Genomic DNA, 25,844 nt, shown 5'->3' with positions numbered 1-25,844 from the left:
ATTAATTTCAGAAAAATTTCCTTGTAAATTTATTTTCTTTACCTTGGAGATGTTTCCTTTTTCAAGTCTCCAATTGATCCCTTTATAACCCAATCGTCAAGAAAGATAATTTTCTCTATGTCCCAGTCCCTGTAGGAGGATAGGCTTCTAACTTGGATAAGCACCAATTAGCAAAATTGCTTCCTAGTGCTTTTCCTGTAGCTCACTGCAGTGCTTAAAACCTCCTCTCACTTTTATGTCAGTGGAATTGAATTTGCCCTCTTACCTTTATTGAAATAGTATCAACTCCTCTGCAATAGTCTTAAATAAAACTTCCTTTTCTGCTTTTAACAAGAGTCCAGTGGAATTCTCTTTAATGAAAGAAAACATGCTATAATAAGTGTACAAGTTGGATACAAAACTGGTTAATATTCGTTGAAACAAGCAAAGCATGATCTAAGGTGTCCTCTTTTCCTTCTGAAGAGAATTAATTTCCATTCTTTCCAAGAGAAAAAGTTGCAACATATCATTTTTTCTGTATAGTAACATCTCATGCTAAAGTGTGGGATAGTAACCCTCATGCAGTTTATTGCTGTTTTGAAGAAAGTCAATTAATACTCAAAATTTCAGAAACAACTTGTCAAATGTTGGTTTGGAAACTTGTGACATTATTTCTTCTGTAAGTTGTCCAAATCTTGGTATTTAATTATTTAGTTACTTGATTTTTAATTAACTTATTTATTTCATAAGCTCTACATTTAATGTGCCCATATTTTATCTCTTCTGTAATTAGGAATACATTTTACAATTGTTATGATAAAAAACTATGTGCCATAGTTTATTGGTCCAAATATTGATTGTATCTCTTAAAGTATTTGTCATCATCTATTTAGTGAAATAAGATAAGTGCCTGGAAAGACTTTAGGAGGTTTACTTTCAAGAGGAAAAGTAAACTGTACAAATGGAGAATGATTTTCACTGATGAATATAAACCTGTAATTTTTCACCGTGTTTATGCCTAGATGACAATTTTAATTTCACATTCTTGTATTTTCCATTTACCTGCTATATAGCTAAATATTACCTTCAAATCATATTTCCTGCACTTTTCTATCATTTTTGCTAGTCAAACTGATAGATAATGTTAGAAAGAAATTGATGCAAAAATGAAAATTTTCAATCTATTTTAAACTTTAAAAATTTCTGAGGAGTATGGAGGAAGATGACAGAAGAGAAACTATGGAAGATTTAAAATATATTTCAAAGTACAGAACACTATACAACTTTGATATATCTAACTTCAATATACATCAGCATCTGATCAATTTAATTTCATCTATATTCTACCCATCACAAAATCACTACCACTATTTTTTGCAAGCTACACTAGATATAATATACTTTTTTAAAAAGTCATTTTAAATATATAGTAGGAAAAATATGAAATTTTTTGACCAACAAAGTAACTCAATATTCAGCTAGATATTTGACAAAATGATAGAGGATATACTCTAAAATTGTATTAAAATATCTTAGATGGGCATCCAAAATATCCAAAATGATCCAAATGACCCAAAAATTCAAAATGATCAACATACGTTGTATGCACAAAAGAGCATGTCAAAATGAAATGTCCTACAACTAATTGATGATAGTAATAAGATGAAAAGTTATTGAATTAATTCATAAAACTTTGAATGCAAAGGCCAAAGTAGAATGAAATATGGAAAAGAAATCTCTTTCTGACCCACAGAAGAGCAGGCAGCACTTGCCCTGTAAATGTTTATGTGAGAATCACTGCTACAACAAAAAACAAAGGTTATTTTCTGTAAGAAAATTAACAAAACATAATGTCTGGAGATTATGGATATGAGTCAGGATCAAGTTCCAAGGACCTGAGGTGATTCCCCTATTCAAGTGCCCATTTAATGTGTGCTCATGGAAGAGGAGGAATTTCTTATTGCTGTATAGACAAAGAGATTTAAGAAGGCAGAAATCAAATTACATCTTCAGTTTTCTTCCCTAAAAACATGCATTAATGTTATTAAATGATTTAGTTGACTGTTTTACATTTGTTTGTTTTTTTTTAACTAGGTCTAATTATACAACTAAATTTGGTCTTCAAATGTTGATCCTCATGCCTCTGCCTGTTGAAGGTTGGGGTTATTGGTGTACATCATCATACCCAGAATAAAAGGTTCTAGGTTTCTTTGATAGGAAAAGAAATATTATGTAGAATATGTGCTAAAAATAGAGGTTAACAAACCAACTCTGGTTGTTTGAGACAAAAAGTTTTTAAATAAGTTGACTCTTTAATAATACAGGACTTTATATGCCATAGTGTAAAATATTTTGTTATTTCTATTTTAAAATATAATTTTGGACATGCACACCAGCACTTTGGTTCACAAACCTATACAAAAATACTTTAATGTTCATCCCATGTTTTACATGAGATGTTCTAAGAGACTGAGAGTTATCCAAGGTTCATGCTGTTAAAAAATGGATGACCTAAGAACTATTTCATCTCTTCTGTTTCCTATTCAGTTTTTATACTGCCATTTCACAATACTTTCCCATAGTAGACACAATTATAAACAGGGTTCAATGTAGGTTTCACATAAATAATAAAAAACTTTTAGTTGTTAAAGGCACCACACATTTTACAATGTTACACATCACACTCCTCTCTTGGAAGTCATCATTGATTACTCATTGCTAATATAAAATCCATGGCTAAATCCTATGAAATAAATGCCCTAATAGCTCTCCTGGCCTGCTCTGGATTCCAAATCTCATGTCCAAAGGCTAAACTCACAATACTTCCCATCTGGTTAGCTCTTCTATCGGAGATGTCTGTATTTCATCAACATGTTTTCCACATGTCCACCATATGAACAAACACCAGACACCTTCAATCTAATGATCTGTGTGTGTGTGAGAGAGAGAGAGAGAGAGAGAGGGAGAGAGAGAGAGAGAGAGAGAGAGAGAGAGACATTCTCTCTATCTCATTTTTATTTGAAGTTCTGAATGTCAAACCTAGGACCTTGCACATGATAGGCAATTTTTTTTTTATCACTGGGCTACATCACCAAGCCATGGTTTTAGAAATAATGTCTTGCTATGTAGCTCAGGCTGGTCTTGAAGTTGCCATGTTGTCCAAGCTGTCCTTAAACTCTCGATTCTCTTACTAAAGCTTCCAAGTGTTAGGATTAGAAGCATATACCTGCCCAACTAGCTTGATGGCTTTTTTTCCAGCTTTTTATTAGCCTTGGTCTGCATGAACCACAGCCAGAAATGCCAGAAAACTTGGTCTGCATGCATTCATTGCAAGCCCAAAATTACAGGGAAGTATTGATCCTAGAATCAAGCTTCAGTTAGTAGCTGATAGAAAGTTGTTGGATAGATAACTGATCCTTTTCTCCCCTTGGGTTTGTTAACTCTGAGGACATGCTTATGTTTCTTTTGAGTTTTCCAGTGAATTTAATTTCTATTGCCCTCAAAATAACGGGTCTTGCAATGCACACTATATTGGCTTCATTCTCTGTTCCATTTCACTTCCACATTCTATTGAGTTTCCTATAGTAGTGGTACTTCAAACCTTCCCTTCAATCTGTATACACAGTACTGCCAAATGGCCTCTGTAATCTCAAATTTCATTTTGTCTTCTTCCTGATTAATATCTCCAATTTTCCCCTGCAAAGTATTAGCTTTTTTAGCTTTGCATTCACTCTTTCCATGATACTTTTGTAGATATCTCTTTGTATAAATGTATGTAAACATATACATGGTCAATGCATATGTACACAAATATATTTACTAAAATATGGCATACATTAGGAAAATTCCAATGGAATTTTTACTGTATTTGATGTCAGGGCCCTGCATCTTGTATATACACTTCTCTAGCTTGGGGAGGGGAAGGGAAAAAACAAAACGCTTAAATAGGGATGCAGGTTGACCCATTGTAACAATGAGACATACAAGACACTATGTTGAAAACTAACCTTACAATTTCGGTGGGGGTGGGGGGAAATGTAGTTATGGAGGTGGGAGGGAAGGGATGATAGGGGAAAAACAAAGGAGGAGGCAAAAGTGCTTGATAGGTAATGTACTCATTACCTTGTTCATGTAACTGTAACCCCTCTGTACAGTATTTTTGCAATAAAAACATACAAAATACTATATGTTTAAGTAAATAAAATATTTTGCCAGGAATTAAGAAAAAGAAAAACTGACAGTCTAAAAAATGAATACCAGAAAGCTTTCTTGAGGTTTCAGGAAGGAGTGAAGTTGAAGGGAAATAGGTAGTCAAATTAAGGGAGAAAGAGTGGAAAGATACAGTTATAATAGTCAATGTGCATATATGAACATGAAACTAGGTAAGTTGAGGGGATGAGTAAGGTTGGGAGAGCTGGAAGAGATGACAGTGGTGATATTGATGAAGATGCATTGTAGTCATAATCTGACATGTTAAATTGAAACAATTAAAGATAATAAAATTATAAAAGTAGTGTCTCAAAAATGTAATATGCATTTTTATATCAAAAAAGCTATCTTATAGAGCTTAATGCCCCTATTTTCAGTATCCATCCTTGAGGGTCTCTTGTTGGCATATTTTGTCATCATACCTCTAATGGCATTCACTATATAATGATGCAGCTAAATTTTTATGAGTCTGTCTTCCTCCATTAAATGTCTCATCTTTAAGCCAATTTATAGGTTGTCCATTTTCATTTTTATCCTTGGAGCAAAATCCAAGCTTCATGTAGGGTAAGCATTTGATAAATCTTTTTTAAAAGCTACAACTATAAAAATATTTCACTTAAAAAGAGTGCACATTTATTTACATTGTAATATCCATGCATATGTTTGAAATGATTTAAGATTGGACGCTTATGCAAAAGATAAACACATACAACTTGATATTTGATAATCAGACAATAACAATAAATCAATTTCAAAGAAAATGATAGATATCTTGAAGGAAATAATATTTTTAGGTGAGCAATACAGAAAGTAACTGCAGCAGTAGACATAAATCTCCCCTAATAAGAAAGCAATCCCAAAGGTAACAATGAAAGCCTGTAATGACAAAAATATATTGAGTCCTTTATCGTGTAAGGGCACCAATAAAACCTATAATTCTTTTAAGATCAGAGGTCTAGTTACTGTACAGAGTAAACAAGTCTATGGTTTCACATTGAAACAAACGATGGAATTCAGACCTGTGAATTTTATACCCTCCTTAAACCAATGAAACCACAAACAACTTGGCTGATGAAGAACTCATGGCAATTACAAAAATTGTCAAGAGAAAGGCATGACAATATATAAAAATTTCATGACTTGTCTTTAAGATCAGAAATTAATATTCATGATGAACATCAGAGTCAAGGACATAGAGCTTTGCACTCTGGAGTTAAAGGTCTTAAACTCTAATTTTAGAGTAGTCATTAAGTACTGTTTAGACAAACAAAAATGTTATTTCCTCCAGGGGGGCTATTAGAGTAAAGAGAGAGCTGTCATAGTCACCTAATTAATGAAAACCACATTTAGAGATCAGGAAAGTTTGATATGCTCAAATCTTGACTTTGTAAGCCAAAGTCTTTGAAGAGACATCTACAGAGGCATTAGGAGTACAATTACTCAAAAATTCCAATTTAGAGACTAGAACAGCATTTTTATTCTTTGTACAAGGGATATACATGGGATTTTTGCACTGTGTCAACAAGGTTAGCACACAGGGTGTCATTCCACACTCTTGGTTTCCTTAATTAAGAACTTTTCAGAAGGTTGACTAATCTTCAGTGTTGATTCATTTGAAGATCACAGCAGTGAAATCTGGAAGGCACCCTGCTATGTCTTGCCTACCTATGAATCCATCTGTAAATTAAATTTATCTGAAGAGGTAAATTGTTTTTGTAAAATTAATGGAAAATGCGAACTACAGAACTGAATGTATCTGTAATGTTTTGGAATGGAGATACATCCTTTATATCCAACTTTCTGATACTTTGAAATTCAATTTCAACCAACTCTTGAGATTCTATTATGTTCCAGGCACTGTGTTAAACTCTGAATGTGCACCAACAGTGAGAGACTTGCTACATATGCTTTTTTTCTTTTCTTTCTTAATTTTTGCCAGTATTGAAACTTGAACTGAGGTACCTTTGCTTCAGCTTACTTGCTCACAGCTGCCATACAATCACTTGAACCATGCCTCTAGCCTTTATTGTTGCTGGTAGTTTTGGAGATGGAGTCTTACAGACTTTTCTTCTTGGGCTGGCTTTGGATCTCTCTTCCCTATATATCAGCCATCTGAGTAGCTAGGATTGAAAACATGAACCACTGGTACCCAGCTTCCACATGCTTATAATTATATAAAGTACCTTGTTGTTCCTGAATTTCTATAGGTAATAAATCTATTAAAAGGATCATCATCACTTGGAAATAAATTCCAAAAGTTGAAGTAGATTAAGAGTCGTGTATATTTATTCTGGATGATTAGACTCCTGGTTCTTATTTTCTCAGAAATTTGTATGCAGTAGATATGTGGCAAGATCCAGAAATAATTTTGATTTTTAAATGAGCACCTCCATGATTTTTTTAATATAATCATAAATATCAGATGCTAATTTTTGAACTCTGAGCAGAGATTCTAGACAAACCTTCTACTTAAGGTTAACCTCTATTTTTGTAGGTCTAAAGAAGTCTATTTATTCATTTGTATAAGGGGAAAACCTTGCATGCATGAGGCCCTGGGTTCGATTCCTCAGCACCACATAAGCAAAAAGAAAAAAGCCAGAAGTGGAGCTGTGGCTCTAGTGGTAGAGTGCTAGCTTTGAGCTGAAGAGCTGAGGGACAGTACCCAGGCCCAGAGTTCAGGCCCCACGACAGGACCAAAATAAAAGAAAGAAAGAAAAGAAAATTGGCTAAATGGAATAAACAGTTAATTGTATGATTTGATGAAATGGGATTTAAATGGTTTTTTGATAATGCACATCAAATATGAAAGAAAACAAATAAAATTTATCCTTGGATCTGACCAGATACATCTTGAAAAAATCATAGTTTTATAAAGCATTGCCAATGACACTCAAATGATTCAGCGTCCCCACTTCATATTGCTCTGGCTGTTTTGAATTAAGACTATACCAACGTGGACCAAACTTTCAATTTATCTAAAATTCCTGTAAAAAATCAGAAGAGGAAGATTCGCAACTTTACAAGCCCTTGACTTTTCAAACTATAGTTTCCCTTTGTTTGACACGTAGGTTAATATGTGATGCCACAATTTGGCAAGCAAGATAGGTGTGCCTTTCTTTAGCAAAATGGAAAAGATCTAATTAGGAATGACCATGCAATTTTAGGCACAGGTCTATGTGACATTTGAGGCTCTGGAGATGAATTTTCTGCAAACTACTCCGCTAGCACATCACTTGAAAATTGTATAACCCAGAAGTACTCAGATTTCAGTTGGAAGAGTATACTCTTGAGGGTGAGCCTTATACATGAAGTGGACTAGGCCAGCTTGTTAGCTGATCTGAAGGTACCTTTGTACTTTTTCTTCCTAAATGTCAGGGCACAAGTAATTACTGTTTCGAAGGCTCTTTTCTAGAAGACTTCTAGCTACAGCAGTCTATTCTAGTCTGTCTTAATTCACTGCTGTGCTCTCAGACCGGCTGGTCAAGTTGCTATAGTGAAGTACATGCTTAATAATTGACTAAAATTAATTAAACTGATGCAGTAAAAAAAGAAACTCCTGGATGATTCAATCGGGTTAACTGAGATGTAACCAATTCCAAAACTTTTACAGTAGTTTAAATAATATTTCTCTTTTAGTATAAATTAGCAAAAAATAAATGCAAGTATGCTGTTTGGTGGATGGTTTTACAGAGGAAAAACAAGAAAGAAATCCTAAAGCCTAAATGGAGTAAATTTAAACTCATGTTATTATAATTACTCTTTAAAAAAGAGTCAGTGAAAATAAATTGATATCTGTGTAACTTTATTCATCTGAAATAAGTATAAGTCAGCCTGATTATTAAAAATTCTCAATTATGCAATACAGAGTATTTTTAGGGAATCAAGATGTGGTTTGATTTTTCATATTTATAAATAGAGCTTCTGGTCTTTAAAATATCATTGCTTTACCTCTTAAGACCTCTTTAGTTGTTAATCTGTAAAATGAGGCTTCCTTAAACTGGAATCTAAATGCTTTCACTTCTATACTACCTGATTTAGGTTCTTGTGATTGTTTCTAACATATTTATAAGATGATTTCTTTGTTGCTATGTATGTCCCTCCCCCACGGTATAACCCCTGTTTTCACTGTATTTGATGTTGGTATAATTTGTGGAGGGGAAGGGAAAAAAACAAATTGTTTAAATAGGGATACAGGTGGACCCATTGCAAAAATGAGATATACAAGACTTCATGTCAAAAAATGAACTTTATAACTTTGGTGCAGGGGAGGGAGAAGGAGGGGGGGGAGATGGGAAGGGATGGGAAGGGGGAACAAAGGAGGAGGCAACAATGGTTGATAAGAAATGCACTCATTACCTTGCCCATTAATTGTAACCCCTCTGTACGGTATTTTCACAATAAAAAAAAGATCTATTTATAAGAGTTTATATTCTAACAAATAGGAAAAATGTCTTTTAATGACCATTTCAAAACAAACACTAAGATTCACATGTGGCTACTTTAAATGACCTTGTTAATAGAAAGCTAAATGTTAAGACAAAATGTCTTAGAGCCTAGGACACACAAAATCCTGAAACTATCGTTAGGAATCCCTATGGTATAGCTACTTTTCAGAAGAGAAAAAGTGATCTTACTTAAGCCACTTTTCTGGACTGTGAAGTCAAACTAATCAAATGTGATGTGATATTGCATTGTAATGATGCTGTTTTTGGCTTTAGGACAATATAAGACATTATCCTGAAAACATTACTCATTCACTTCATAACTTCAAATCTTTTATAAGACTATCATTTATGACCTTTGTGGAACAAAAGAATAGTTCCAGATCTATAGCTGTAAGATATAATAAAATCAGTTAAATCGTATTCAATGACCTCTTTTAAATTCTTTATTTTATAACCTCAGATTCTGTATCATGAAGGTACTAAATGGAGATCTGCCTGAAAGGCAGAAATGTCACTGTAAAACCAGTATAAATCTAGGCCAGAGCAAACTGATAAGAAAAATCATGGCGGCTCATTATCTAAGGTTTAAAGAAGGTGAATTCAAGAAGGTTATATGTGCCTTAATCATAGTAACCCATCTAGCTGTTAACTTCCTGAACATTTAGACTTTTCCCAGAAGCCAGAATGAGAGATAATTGAAAGACCAGATACTTTCCTGGGTAATGCTTCTTGAGGAATATCAGTGAGGTGATTCTATTTTTGGTTTTGAGGGTGATGCTGAAGGCAAGATGCTTGAGATAGGTATGGTAGTATTGACAACTGAATATTTATTGCTTTTTTTGGGGGGGTCTGGTCATGGGGCCTGAACTCTGGGCCTGGGCGCTGTCCCTCAGCTCTTCAGCTCAAGGCTAGCACTCTACCACTTGAGCCGCAGTGCCACTTCCGGCTTTTTTCTTTTTGCTTATGTGGTGCTGAGGAATTGAACCCAGGGCCTCAGGCATGCAAGGCAAGCGCTCTACCACTGAGCCATCTTCCCAGCCCCCAACAGAATATTTATTAACAAACATTTAAAGGAAGTAGGCTGTGGAGTGCTCCATACATATCAAAGAAAATTAACATGTCCAGCCATCTTCATATATGTGGAATGATTCTTTTGGCTACTATAAAATCTTTACTTAATTGCCCCCATGTTTCTCAGTGTAGCATATGCTTTTAGTACAGCATCTAGAATTTCCTCACCAACTGTTGTTTTCATTCTCCAGCTGCTGTGGAGGTTGACTAGTCAATATAACATCTATGCCATTTTCTGAAAAATCATTTTAGTATGGCCAGAGCCCCTTGGACCAAGATGCCTTATAACTCCAGGCCCATACACTTCACTTCAAAGCAGGCTAAATCCTGTGTAATTCATGCTCTAGACTTCCCTGTGGGATCACACTAAGGCTAGACTTTTGAAAACACATTATTGCCTGGTTTATTCTTTTGCAGTTTTCTCCTGAGAGCACTCCCTCAATAGATCACTCACACAAGAATCCTTGTGTTGAGCTAATCCTTTTGGGAAATCAATCTAAGATCCTTAGCAATAGCAGTATTTTTTTATCAAGCATATAGGCAACTGACAATAAAAAAGAATACATATCTCAGCGAACACTACAGCTTGGTGTAATTATGTGAACAAGTTCTGGCCTATAAGGTATAAGCAGAAATGATGTAACAAACCATTGGGGATTGTTCTGAAGGATAGGAAAGATCATGTTCTTGTTCCTTATATTCCTTGATGGCTACAGAAGCATAGATATGATGGATAGAGTTTCATCTTAGAAATAAGTATGAAGAGCTTACCCCAAAGTGAGTAGAGTGGGAAGCATAGAAGAAAACTGGACATGCAGGTATCTTATTTTTATGTCAGTTCTGAAATAATTTCATTTGACTGTCTCTTGAGAGGCAAATATCTTTTTATTTCTAAAAATTTATGAGGTTCTTGTACTCAGTAGCTTATCTATAATTAGGGAAACTATAATCAAGAAATTCTTCTCTGTTCATATCTTATTGTACGCATACCTATTGTGTATGTATAACCAGAGATGCAAATATGTAAAGTTACATTTCTGCCTTTAAGAGGTTAGTGAGCTAAAGAAGATTATGAACTGCAAGGATAATCTAGCCAGATAAGACCCCAGACTCCCTCTTCTTCTCATTAAATTTTCTGTGAGAGAGTAATAATAACTGTCTTAAAGGGTTTATTCATGTAATGGCATCATGGGCAGGTAATTTTATTCCTCAAGATCCTGAGCTCTTGGGTAAAAACGTTTAAGTTTGTATGGAAAAGTATCAAGATGTGCCTCTTGGCTCTCAATTTTTCTTTAGATTCCTGTAGCAATATCCAATCAAGTTGAAGATATATCCAACAAATACCATCTCTAAGGGATATCATTCTTCCCAAATCATCTCAAACATGTTTTTAATTGTTTTAGCATTCTTCCCCTCATTAATCTGATATCATATATTGCTTCATATTTGTATCATTAAAAACTCCTTGCCTATTTTCTGCTCAGAAAACCTTCATATAGTGGCAACAAAATAATTACAGAAAAACTGCTTTCAGCTTTATATTTCCTGCTTCATATTTGCCCACCATTTAAATTTCAGCATCGTTGTTTTTTGAAGTTTTTCAAACTTCATTCTTTTTAATCATTTTTCTAACCATTGCATGCAAACCCACTTCTATTCATTTTATTTGGCCTATATTGTGGGTTTTTATTTGTTAGTAGCAATAATATTTGTTTACATTGTTTTATTTGTTCACAATATTCTAGGCATTTTCCACTTGGGAATCAAAAACACAAGATCTGTAGTCCCACCTTTAGTTTTAGTAGATAAAATTTTACCAGCGTACAACCATACACACTCATTTATGTAACCTGAGTAGATGGTATCCCATTATAATTGCAAAGTACAGTAGTTAAGATAGAGAATATATAAAGTTTTTAATATTTTGCATTTTATGAAAGAAGTTTGCCAGCTCCAGCTCTAGATAATCATTTAATTTGAATTATACTCATAAAATATTTCTTACAGAGAAATCTTCCTCAACTTCATTTCTTCCAGCCTTAAGTTCAGTTTTCAAAGGCCTTCTCAAATCACAAGCCCTTCACTTGGTCTTCCAAGAATCCTCAGTCTTATTACTATCTCTATATTTGTTGAGATTACTAGTTATGTGATTTACTTTGTAATTATATACAAAATTTTGTTTACAGACTTGGATGATGTTAACTACTTCATACATAACTTTTTTCACTTATCTCACATTTTACTAATGAAAACATTTTATTTGGCCTATTAACTTCTTTCTCATCTTTGCATAAACATTAGCAGTTGACAATTTTGGAAAATAGTAATTATGAATAAAGAAAAATTAACAATCCTATGATAAATGTATAGCCACTAATAAATGCATGGTGAGTAACTTGTATGTTTGGCAAATATTTTTGTTTATAAAATTCCCTCATTTTATCAGGAATGTAGCTCAGGAGCAGAATATATGCTTACAATGAATTTGGCTTAGAAGTTAGATCCTCTGGACTGTAAACTAATTAAATAAATAAAAGAAAATAATATAAAACAATTAATAAAAGTTTCATCATTATAATTACCATTTGCTCTATACCATACACTTTCTATAATATATGCTCAAAACAATAAGCATGTGTTTTACTTATGAATGAAAAGAGCCCAAAGTAACTCAATTACCTAAAATGGAATTCAAGAAAGAATGTGTAAACCCTGTGAATTAAATTTCATGCATCTGATTATTTTCATAAGCATATTTTTTTCAGCAGCCTACTTCCATTTTATTATGTACTGCCCCAACAGAATGTTAAGTTTCTACATATCAATGATTTCAAAGAGTTCTTAAAGTTTTGTCTCTTATAAGATTTGAGAATATTGCATAAAGTTTCTGTTAAGTCAATGATCTAATAAACTACCCTCATCTTCACCACATCAGAGTTAATTTTATCTAACCAGTAACTAAATTATAAGTTGATGACATGTATGGCAAAAATTCAGAATGTCAAATAGATGTTTCATATAGGTCTTGATTTTTCATTCTGTTCAATTGAGTACATTATTTTGGAAAGGAAAGCACTCAGAAAGATAATTATTGCCCTCTTCAAAAATAGTTTGATTCTTTATGTATATGCCTTTATGTTACAGATGTAGGAAGAAGTCTAAACTTAGAATCTGTTCTAAGTAAATCTGTTGATTTACCACTTCAGCACTATCTCTAGTCATTATTAGAATTATGGAACTGGAAAATCTCATTTAAGACTATAATGGCAAGAAAGAATTTCTTATTAAACATATAGAAAAAATATCTGACTTACAGTGCATAGTTTCAATATGTCATCAATTAAATATTCTACAGCCAGAATTAAGTTATTACAGTAAAGATTTTCACTTTTATATGGCTTTTCAAAAGGACTGACTTATACAGGTTTAATAACTTTTTTTTGTCAGTGGTGGGGCCTGAACTCTGGGCCTGGGCACTGTCCCTGAGCTCTTGAGCTCAAGGCTAATGCTCTACTACTTGAGCCACAGAACCACTTCTGGCTTTTTCTGCTTATATGGTGTTGAGGAATCGAACCCAGGGCTTCATCATGCAAGGCAAGCACTCTACCACTGAGTCACCTTCCCAGCACTAATAACATTTTTATAACCTGTAATTTACAGTTGATAACCTCAAGAGTATACTCTTGTTTCAATTAGGAAAGATAGTTGAATGACTAGGAAACCAAGATTGTGAAACTACTGTAGGTCCTGGGAATACATATGTAAATGATCATTAAAATTTCTGGGTAAGATATAAAACATTTATATTGATTACCATTTCCCTGAACAAATTATGAAGACTCCATGGGATGTGTATATTTTAGACTCTAAAATGATGCCAACATTATATATCTTTTGATCTTAGAATTATTAATTTTAAGTAGCATTCAAGAAAATACTAATAAATAGTAAAATTATCTTTCATAATATTGTTTAAAATAAATCCCTTAAATTGTTTCTACTACAGTTATAACAGTTTCTTCTTGTTAGTATATCAGACATAATATTTCTTTCTATTTCTCTGTGGTGATAGTGAAAGTGTACTCTGTTAAAAGACAACATATTTTTGCAATACAAAAGATCATGGTGTGGCATAAGCAATTCATAAGCTGTCATTTTTCAGCAATAAATACTGTAAGAAGTAGAATTGTTTTGTTTCCTTATGAAAAATGACAGCAATAAGAAAATACGCACTTTGGTCTAATGTTTACAAGGTGTTCAAAGGACTTTAATCTTAACTAACATTTCATTTAATAAATAATTGTTGGATATTTTTGTTAAAAATCCACAAATGGAGTCAGGGAAAAAATGTCAGTGGCAATGTTTAGCATACAATGTGTATTCTAAGATCTAGAGAAGGTAGCTGGGAAGGTCTAGGTGCAAAGTCCTACATTCGCTTGTCAAAGGGCATATACAAATGTTTTAATGCATTGTCTTCCAGCATCTACATTTCAATACCAAAGTAAAGAAGCATTTGTCCTGAAGGTATTTTTGCTGCAGGATCTGCTTAATGGATTGGATACAATACAATACTCCTAAGCTTCACAGGAGATAAAGTTCAAATTGAAAACAGGGGTTCTTACCTTTCTAAGGATAAGAGGACACACCCAAAAACCACAGAGAAAAGGAGACCATAGCTAAACTACCTTTAAATCAATTGGCATCCTTCAATTTCAATGAGAAAAGCTTTTCTTTCATTAATTCATTGTTTTCTTTAGAATGCCATTCAACATGTGAACTTTAAGGTTTTCATCTTTTAGTTTCAGCTTCCATAAAGTGTAGAAATGTGGTCACATGTCATTGTTTTAGAAAAAAAATCTAATCTTTCATTCATTTGTAAAGCTGTAAATCAGGAGTTTTTAAATTCATGGAACCAGAGGGCATATTTAAACACAGAAAAAAACGTTCTGTGCAACTACTTAAGGATAAAATTTTTTTTATTCTTTTTTAAAAAGAATTGCGACTGGGACTTGGAATGTAACATAGTGGTAGTGTAATTGCCTAGCCTGTGCCTGGTCCTGGGAACTACCCAAAAGAAAGAAGACCTAAGTGTACCATTTAGAGAAATACAAATACACTTCCCTAGATGTTGTGTTAAAAAACATTAAAGCCATTCAGCAGCAGAGCTTGTGTGTGATATAGTGAGCTCACAGTGTGCTTTAAAAGGTAGCAAATATAGATGAGTTAAAACAAAAAAAAGAAAGAAAGAAGACCTCAACAGTTCAGTGCTTTTGAAATTCAGATTATTCAAATTATTTCTCATCAATAACAATATGGATAATCAGCTTAAGTCTATATGAATTGAAGAATTACTTTTTTTTCTTTTTTAAAAAAATAAGTTTTTTATTGCAAAAATATTGTACAGAGGAGGGGTTATAGTTACATGAGCAAGATAATGAGTACATTTCCTATCAAGCATTGTTGTCTCCTTTGTTTTTCCCCTCTCATCCCTTCCTTCCCATCTCCACAACTACACTTGCCCACCCCTACCCTCTGCCTAAATTGTAAAGTTTGTTTTTCAATGTAGCACCTTGTGCATCTCATTGTTGCAATGGGTCCACCTGTATCCCTGTTTAAACAATTTGTTTTTTCCCTTCCCCTCCATAAATTATACCTACAACAAATACAGTGAAAACAGGAGTTACACCATGGGGGAGGGAAATACAAAGAATTACTTCTATACACACACACACACACACACACACACACACACACACCCTACACGCACACACAGATATACAGGTTCTGGTTCTGAGGCTTGAACTTAGCCAGGGCCTTTAACTTTTGTTTTGCTCAAGGTTAGCATACTATCACTTGCAAGGCAGCTCCATTTCTATATTTTTTCAGGTCAATTGGAGATAATGGTCTCACAGAACTTTCCTGTTCAGACTGGCTTGGAACAGAAATCCTTAAATCTCAGTCTCCTGAGTAACAAGGATTTCCAGTGTGAGCTACTGGTGTTTGGCTAGAATTAACACTTTTAAAAGAATTATAGCAAGGGCTGGGAAAGTGGCTCAATCGTAGAGTGCTTGCCTTGCATGTATGAGGCCCTGGCTTTGATTCCTCAGCACCACATAAGCACAAAAAGCCCGGAAGTGGCTCTGTGGCTCAATTGGTAGGGTGCTAGCCTTAAGCTGAAGAGCTGAGGGACAGCGGCCAGGCCCAGAGTTCAAGCCCATGACCAAAAAAAAAAAAAAAGAAAGAAAGAAATTAGCAAATATGACATGGAAATCATGTTACTATTGTTCCAGCAAGAACACTTGGTTCAAAACGTCCCCTTTAACTATACTATTGTGATAATTATTTGTCAAAGCTCCCATAAAATTGTACTTCTCTTAATAGTTATGCTTGAATGTAAAAGGATTGGGAGATCATAAAAGAACTAGCATTGCCTAAGGAATTGGACATTTGCACTTTTAAAAATCCATTAGACATCTTTTGAAGCACAGCTCTTTATATTCATGTTTTCCAACATTAACGATGCATTTTTCAATATTAAAAGGCACACATTTGTTCAGCTTCCTTGTGCATTTGACCTATTTTAATGCCTTTACACACTTGTCATGGCTCAGCATAAAGGTAATAGGTTATAGGTTATAGGTTACAGTGAGATGAAGGGATGGTCCTTATAACAGAGCATGGATAGGTGTCTATCAGAATTTCAGGAATGAAAGTTGAACATTTTACTATCTCTAAGTAGTTATACAAAGGATTTTCCATTCCACCAGGTTATGAATATAATTGATAAATGTCACCCCTTTTATCATTCTCCCCCATCTCTCCCAACCCTACCCTTTTCCTCAGTCTTCTTAATTTTGTATATTATGCATTGAATGTTATTACTACATTCTTTCCCCTTTCATCTCTTCATTTGTCTAGCCCTCCTTCCCTTGATCCCATCCCTCTTTTGAGTAGCTGATTCCCAGTGTTTATTTAGTTGGACTGTTAGCATTTCTAAAGGACTATACCATTTGAGTTCTCCCCTGGATCTATCATATTTCAGTTAATGCACTTAGATACCACCCTGAAATGTTATATATTTATAAATTAATTCTATCTTTTATTTGAAACAATATAGATAAGTTTGAAATTTCACTGTAAATTGACTGCTTTAGATTTTAAACATTTGAATAAGCCAAAACATAGAAAATCAACTACATAGATTCAAACAAACCCTCTAAGTCTATAACCAGCTTTGAAATGTTCTAATACTTTAACAATATTCATGGTCATTTACAGGATAAAATTCAAATCTGTAAAGGACTTAAGTAATTGAACTGATACTTTCAACTGCTAATGTCTTATATAGCTATTGTTTCAATTCATTATTACTAAACAAACTTCCTGTTTCTCTTCTAGAAGCTGATAAAGATGTATAGATATGTGATGAGTACTTTTGGTAATAATGTCAGATTTTCTTATTAACTTTGCTATTGCTGCTGAGAAACTCAGAAAAATGTTTATATTGATCCAGCATTTTTAGCTAAGTAAGAAAATCTCAAACAGAACCTTCATATTCCTTGATGTAGCAATACTACTTTCCTCTTCCTGTGCACATATGCACATTTCCTAAATCATCTTTGCAAATATGTGGGAACCAGTGGTATCTCTGCTCTATCTGTCTGTGAAGGGCAATAACAAAACATTACAATCCATTTAGCAGTAAACTATGCATCCTTTCTGCAAGTCTTTGCTTACATTTTATTTGCAACATTTTACTTCCTCTATAAATTTTATTTCATAGTCTTTAGTAATTTCTGGCAATGTAAGTAGATACCCAGATGGTATCTCATCTCCTCATAAGCTAGAAATAATGTCTCAATATAAATTCCAATTCCATCATTTTTATGATTTAAATTCTAAATTTTGAAAGTGACAATCCATGCAAATATTGACAGAATACCTTTAGTTGGACAGACTAGTTCTAAAATTTAACTATAAGAAGATAGCCCATGATTTCATTGATGAACAATAATGGAATTAAAAGGATACCTGATTACGCAGGCATAAAGGCCACTGTCCTGTAGCAATGTTGGTCGGAACCAAATGGAGTCTTCTTCTTTGCTCATCCTGCTTCCATCAAAAGCTATTGGTTCTTCAAAGTCTCCTGGACCAGAGCTTTTGTACCACATCAAACTGAGTCCAGCACTTTGGGCCAGGGAGTAATTTGCTCTGATATAACCATAAAAGAGTGCACATTTGATTCGAACAGGCTCCCCCACAAGAACTTGATATTTCTTGATGTCAACGGACCAATCAGTGCATCCATCTGCTGTTATAAAACAGAAAAAGAGGGATCAAGAATTAGAGAAAAATTCAAGCTATCAGTTTATTCATTCATTTCACAAATATTCACTGTCTATCTATATTTTGAATGTAGAAATGAATAATACTAAGAATGGCCCTGAAAAGTAGTTTACTCTGACAGAAAATAATTTATTCCTTACATAGTCTGCTCCTGCTGGTATTTATTTCTAGTCATATTGGTATGCTCATTATTGATTTACTGTCTCTCACTCTAAATATATCTTTTTGCCTGCTCTATGAAAATAGGTCTGGGCCTTGTAAATATCTTTCTCCCTGTTATTGAAAATATTCTAATAGAGGGTGCTAGAGAAACTGTGCAAGAGGAAAGGGTCTTCCTTTTTAGTTCCAGTTTGCTTGCTTGACAAGTTCATAGTGTGGCTCCTACAGTGAATGGTAGCCAGCAGCTTGACATTTTTTTAAACAGAGCCTCCAGTGAGACATCCTTTCATGAATAGCTTTCCCAAGAACCTTATTTTTACTATTTCTGTCAACTTCCACAGGTTTAATTTCCAAGGAATTCTAGTAGTGTAGGAACTTGATGACCTGCTATTTAGTTAATACCTATAGCTTTCCAGTAAAGCTTAGATCCCTGCTATGATAGAAGAATGGGAAATTTTCCTTAGGTTCTCAGGCTCATTCCTAGGGGTAATAGGAGACATTCCTAAAATTAATTATGGTTCTCTTTTGCTATGAATTATTTGTGCCTCATTCACATGCTGAAATACTAATACATAATATGATGGTATTTGGAGATGGGACCATTGGGAGGTAATTAGAGTTAGATAAGGTTACAGCGGCTGTGGCTATTCTAATAAGATCAGTGTCCTTATAGGAAGTCATATGAGAGCTTTTTCCTTTTCTCTTCCCTTGTGCTCACAAAGAATGCATTGTGTAAACAAACAGGATGCAAGTCATCTGAAAGCTAGAATGAGTGCCATCATGTAAACCAAATTGGCCGGGAGCTTGATCTTGATCTTTCCAGACACCAGAATAAGAAGAAATAAAATATTGTTGTACAAGCAACTCAATATTTTGTTATGGCATTTCAAGCAAACAAATACATGTTTTTCATAAGTCAATCCCTTCATTATTCCAATCCCCATTCCATTTAATATTTTTTAGTGGAACTTAATCTGTTCAAATCAATTTGCACTTTTATCACTCTTTTCATCCAGACTGATCTATTAGGACTAAATAAAAAATAGCAAAACAGTGCATAAGTCAATAAAATAAAAGTGAATTGAGCTCTAGTAATGGTTTCAAAGTCACAGACAAGCAAACAGTTCCTTTTGACTCATTTCTGGGAACTACAAAGAAGAAACTGTAAAAAGAAATGAGGAGCACAGGGTTGCCATAAGGTTGGACCTTCCTTATGGCTTCAAAACACAATCTTCCAAATAGATATTTTGACATCATTGTTTCTTTGTAAATTTATGTGCATTTCTTCTTGTACAGCCTAGGTTGTATTTCACCTTGAAATATTTGCGTTCATACCTCCTGAAATCTGAAATTTCAGGTTTGCACTACCATTCCTGGTGATATCAATTTTTTTAATCATCCCCTTTCCTCATACATATGCAAAACAACAGGTCCCAAAAGACAGATGCATTCACACTGGGGTCACAGAGAAGTTATAGATTTCCTGCTTAGAGTGGGTTGTGGTCCAACACTTAGCAAGAACATAAATTTGGTATTGCTCAGAGTATGCAAATGCTGAACAAAAGGGCAAAAACAAGAAAACTAATCACAGTAATATCTAAGTATTGCAAGTAGGGTTTTCCAATCATGGATTAAAAAGAATGCAACCTAATGCCTCTGAGAACAGGATGAAGCCACAAAATTGAGGAAGATAAATTATCCAGAGGAGAAAGAACATATATAGTAGAGCAAAGATAGAAGTATATTTTAAACTAATTATTAATGTAACACGAATATATAACATTTAATAAACATTTATGCACCAACCAGTTTACAATATTTGTTTACTCTAAACAAAAGCATCCATTATGGTTATGTTAGGTAACTTCCTCCTCCCTATATCGATAATCTGTTCACCACCCACTTACATGACTTCCTTTCTGCTTCTATGTAACTATCACTTCTCAAAGATGCCTTTTCTAGTGTCGTCTATGAAATACTGTTTACTTATCTTGGTCATTTGATGGAGATTCTTCTCTCCTTGAACCTTTGTTGTAGCTGACATTATGTATCCATTTGTATGTTTTCTTTTTGGTCTCCCCAAAAGAATGTAGCAACTTTGTCTTTCTCACTCTTTTCTTTGTAACTCTACTGCCTTAAAGTTCCAACCAAACAATTGAATTGATGACACAACTTTGCAATTGAAAAGCTTTAATGACAGCTAATAAGTGTGAGTGTTTTGATTTCTATCCAGCTATGTCTGAACCTAGAATTCTTTCCCCCACTACCCCTTTATATTTTTTCTTAATAAATTTGTTGATTTCATGCCATTCTTGATTTACTCAACTTTAATTAACATATTTGAGTCTAAGATTTTTTAAAGGGATGTATTGATGTATTATCTAGAGGAAATGTGCAGGAAGCTTGGTAGAAATCATTAATTTCCCAGGCATTGCCATCCTTCCTGTTAATGATGGCTAGGTCATATAATTGCCTGAGCTATGCATCATCACACGTTTGTTTTTGTTTTAGCTTGATTTTATTTAAACAGTTATAATTTTGGTAATAAGCATAAAATTACATTGTTTTATCATTCTCTGGATTACAAGATAATTCTAGACAATATGAATAGTAACTGAAGCTATCAGTCATAGAGGATAGCACTGCTGGTGAAAGGGATAAAACACCTTTAAGGTAGCAGCAATAACAATAAGAAGACTTGGAAATTATTCCAAGTTTCAGAAGATTTGAATGCTAAAGAAAAGTATTTGAAGATAAAAGTAAAAATAATTCATCTAGAAAGTTCTAAGTGTTAGTAACAAATTACATCAAAGACCAAAGGGAAGATAGATAGATAGATAGATAGATTGATTGATAGAGAGATGGATGGACAAATGATAAATTGATTATATAGATACATATACATATTCAAATTTGCTTTCTGAAAAAAGTGTTGTAAGTCAGTCTTGAAAATTGGGCTTATTCAATATGTCACTGTAAGGAAAAAGATTTCAAATGGCTCAGTCACCTCTAGCAAGGAAAAACTAGAGGTAAAATTGGAGGAATTACAGGGCCATGAACAACTGAGGTATTTTATGTTCTCTTAGTATGAGAATAGATAAAAGATTTATGCTCAAGGAAACTTTACTGAGACTCAATTAAATTCATGCTGTTCAAAAGTAGATGTAAGATTATTATGTTTTAATAATTTTTAGAGGAAAGAAGACAAAAAGCTTATTGGTGAATACTCAAATTATTTAAAAAATATTTAAATTAATGATCGACTATGGTCTTATGAGGTGAGAGAAGTGGTAAGAAAAGGAATATTTTGCCGGGCGCTGGTGGCTCATGCCTGTAATCCTAGCTACTCAGGAGGCTAAGATCTAAGGATCAAGGTTCAAAGCCAGCCTGGGAAGGAAAGTCCATGAGACTCTTAGCTCCAATAAACCACTAGAAAACCAGAAGTGGCACTGTGGCTCAAGTGATAGAATGTTAGCCTTGAGCTGAAGAGCGCAGGGACAGCTCCCAAGCCCAGAATTCAAGCCCCACGCCCGACCAAAAAAAAAATAGGAATATTCTTTATGAACATTTTCCTAAGTTGAGCACATAGTATCTGGTTCAATGCCTATATTATGTTTTTCCTAAATCACTGAAAACAAATTAGAGATATAATGACACTTGATTTCAAAATACTTCACCATTTCTTTGGGAATAAAGCCATTCTCCTTAAGTAACTTCAACCTTAAAGGCATCTCAAATCTTAAAGGTATATGTGATCATGTAAAAGTTATCTCTTGATGGTCAGCAATTTCTACTGATACACTGTTTTCCCCTTACATTAACAAACAGGCTCTGTTTACTTAAAGCACTCATTTCAAATGCAAATTTCTAAAATATTGTTTGTTACATTTTATAAGTTACTAGGTGATTTTGTTAATTATTGTTAGTAAAAAAAACATGTTATCAGCAGTATTTAATCTGTTTTTGTTTCTTCCATAGTAAAATAACCTCTACCAAGCCTTTTAGGAAGTTTGCTCTTGTCTAGGTCCTTCCCTCATGAGAATACTGGAGGTCAATACTCTTCTACAGTACATATGCCATTACATCCAAAGAAAGTTTACCAAGCCATACAATTATGCTGTTGAGTAAGAGTTGGAAGGACCATCTTCATTCATTTTTGTTACCACTCATAAAGTTCTGCAAGCTTATATGAAAACAGAGGTAGATTTGAGATTCAGAACTAATTGCTTTACTGAGAGTTCATACTGAAGTATCATTTCATGAACAAAAGCTACACAAGCTGGATAATGTCAATATATTCAAATGAGGTTAGAGAAAGTGTCTTAACTAAGTCACTATTACTATATATGTAAGAGTTCAAAAATATTTCCATGGTAACAGGTTTGAAGGTTGAGTTCTAAAAGAAATGTCTAATCACAAAACTCATACATATTTTACCCTAATATGAAAATGTTAAGAGTTTACTTATAAAAGGGTAAATCACATTACTCTTAAATTATCTGATTGGATAACTACATGAGAATAATAATAAAATAATTAAGTCTCGGCATGTTAACGCATTCCTGTAGTCCCAGGCATGCCTGAAGTAGGAAGATTGCAAGTTTGAGGTCAGACTGAACAATTTAGCAAGACCCTGTCCCCAAATAAAAATTTGACAGACTGAGGATATAGCTTAATGATAGAGTGGTGTCACAGAATGCATGAGCTCCAGGGTTCCATCTCCAGAACTGAAGAATGTAACATCTATGGAGGGTAGAAAGTCAACCACTTTACTAATCTGATGTATCCTGTCCACAGCTCATTTGACTGCTGAATGCTAACTGGCTGTAGTCATGCATTTTTGAAAATAACTCTTTTGCAGATAAAAAGAAACACTTCTGATCAATTTACACCCACTTGAATTGTGACATAAGATCAAAAATTATTACAAGCATTTAAAAAATCTGATCCTTCACTCCATGAAGGACAGCTTTATGGTTAAGCGCTTTTCCTATTTGTACCACACCCAGAGTTTATGTGACACCTACTTAGTCAATTTTCTCCTTTTCTATGCTGTTTCCCTTCTCCTTATAGATTTTTCCAGAATAACACTCACTCAATCAATCAATACTGAGCATCCCAAACTCCACTTAGTTCTCCATTCTGGAAATATGACTTAAGACAAACTTGTATAATCATGTACTGAGAGTTGCTACCTGTCTATTGCTCTTTCAGTGACAGAATACATTATAACATACAAGACAATGTCCTAAAGTCCATATTTTCACAGTTGTAAGAAGTTGGTCATATTTTGAGAATACAGAGCAGGAATACAAAAATAAAGAAAAGCAAAAAACTAGTTGGGATAATGCTCCAGGAAAGGGAAATGTTTGAGATATATGTAAAAATTTATGAAATTAGCCATACAAACAAAAAGCAGACAATAGTGACTTGGACGTGAACCCCAAATTGAAGGCACAAATATAACAGGTAGTACTATCTTATAAGAACTCTAAATTAATTTTTGTTGTTATAACAAGTTTAAAGCAGGGAGTAGCTAAGGATAAAGAGAGAAAGTAAACATATAAGTCCTAGAGGCTCTTTAGACATTGTATATAGTTCATTCTTTTTTTCTCTATTTTTTTAATTCTTTCTTTATTTCTCTTAGCTTTTTGTACCTCGTGTTTTGCATAATAGACAATGCACTATGTGGAAGGGAAAGGGAATCACAGAAACAGCAGAACAACAGATGAACCACAGCAACATTGATACTTGACACTATGTCGGATCTGAACATTACAACTTGGGAGGGGTTAGGGAGGGGTAAGTGGAAGATAAAGAGGGTTGGAGTAACGACATTTTTAAAATGTACTTATTGCCTTACTTATGTAACTGTAAGCCCCTGCTCATCACCTTTTCAATAATTTTTTAAGTCTTACTTTATTATTAGAGCAACTGTTGGGGAGGGTTAAAAAGGACAGTGGAGATGGTCCATATGTTAAACAGTTAGGGATAGAAATTAGAAGGATTTAGCCAGAGAAGTGGTATTGTGGAAGGCCTGAAGTCAGTTAGAGTTAGTAGAAAAGAAACAAAGTAAAGTTGGATGGTAATTTAGAAGGCAGATTTGACAGGAGAAGATGATTGAGTGAATTAAAGCAGCTAGTGAAAGGAATAATGTAAATTTACTTTTCAAGTCATATCTTTTGTCATTGGAGGAAGTATCTTTCCCAGTCAACTAGAAAATCAAAATACTGTGTATGTCATGGAGTAATGTCTTTGAAATGTTTTTTTTAATGATACATTCACGTAAAAGTTTTTGACAGAAAATGGAGGGGTAGCTCAAGTGTTAGAGTACCAGCCTTGAGTGAAAAAAGCCAAGCAAAAGTAGAAGGTCTTGAGTTCAAGCCCCAGAACAGGCATATAAATGAAATGACTAAGACAATGGAAATACAGAGAATTTCTAAGTCTGAATAGATATAAAATGCACGTATACACATGCATGCTCACTCACTCATGCACATATACATGCAATGATCAAAAGTGGATGTTTGGTTGTGTACCTGTTGCTCATGTTGATAATGGTAGCTATTCAGGAGGCTGAAATCTGAGGATTGCGATTTAAAGCCAGACCAGGTAAGAAAGTCAATGGGACTCTTTCTGCAATTAACCACCAGAAAACTGGATGTGGTGCTATGGCTTAAAGTGGTAAAGTGCTAGCCTTGAGTGAAAAACTTAGGGACAGTGTCCAGGCCCTGACTCACAAAAATAAATGAATAAATAAAAAGTGAATGCTTGGCATATTGGCATTTGGTTTTACCCCAGTTATTTGGGGGAAATACCAAACATAAAACATGATTGTAGCTAGGAAATTTAGGTCATGCACATCTTTATCATAGACATTGAAGAAAAGGGTGAGCCTACCTAAAATAGACAAATTCTGCACTTATCTACACTAGCTGTTTCTCTTTCCAAATATGAATGGCAGAATGGAAAGCTGGCATAATGAATGTCATCATATTGAAGAGACAACAGAGAAGCTCCTAAATGATCACCACAAATCTTAGCAAATATCAGCCAAAACAAACCTTTGTATTGTACTTGGTTTCATGAAACACTCTGTCTCTGACTTTGCTTACCAAAGCACATTTATCTGTAGTGGAATGTTTCCAGAATATTGCTTTAAAAATATATTCAGTGTAACAACTTCAGGAGAGTGCTTTCAAATATTTTGGAGAGATATGTGTGGGTGATAGGAATTGATGTTACTCAGGAAGCTCTGCCAATTATCAGGAGGAGTTTCTAGAAATCTTTTGTCTGATAAAGCCTGGAAGTTATCATCCATCAGCCTCTCAAAGTAGGTCACTTCCAGACGGGTGCTGGCCTTACTGTTACCATATTTCTCCTGAGATATGGCCCCCTGTGGATCAGGAATCAGCTGGTTTGGAGATAAATAGGAGCCTGGTAGTCTAGTTAACCTTCTATCATATCTTAACCTACAAAATCTAGCAGGGATTTCAAATTGGAATCCATAATTCCTGTACATTGTATAGTGTACATTTTCTCATGATTTGCTTTAAAATATTGTTCTCTATTCATAAACCAGAATTGAAACTACAGAACAGGAAAAGGAAAGTAAAACACTATAAACTAGTCTTT

At 34.1% G+C, this 25,844-nt stretch overlaps 1 protein-coding gene across 1 annotated transcript in view; it reads right to left on the bottom strand.

The window, feature by feature from the left end:
* Window positions 1–25,844, bottom strand: part of Il1rapl1 (interleukin 1 receptor accessory protein-like 1) — a 1,198,232-nt gene that overhangs the window by 577,578 nt on the left and 594,810 nt on the right. The window contains exon 3 of the mRNA XM_013026494.1: window positions 17,736–18,015. Coding sequence (XP_012881948.1) covers window positions 17,736–18,015 — 280 coding nt within the window. The remainder of the gene's footprint in view (window positions 1–17,735; window positions 18,016–25,844) is intronic.

This window comes from Dipodomys ordii, unplaced genomic scaffold (genome assembly GCF_000151885.1).
Source record: "Dipodomys ordii isolate 6190 unplaced genomic scaffold, Dord_2.0 Scaffold94, whole genome shotgun sequence".
NCBI classification, from domain to species: domain Eukaryota; kingdom Metazoa; phylum Chordata; class Mammalia; order Rodentia; family Heteromyidae; genus Dipodomys; species Dipodomys ordii.
The sequence above is the reverse complement of the archived record's forward strand: the minus strand, read 5'-3'. Positions and strand labels throughout refer to the sequence as shown.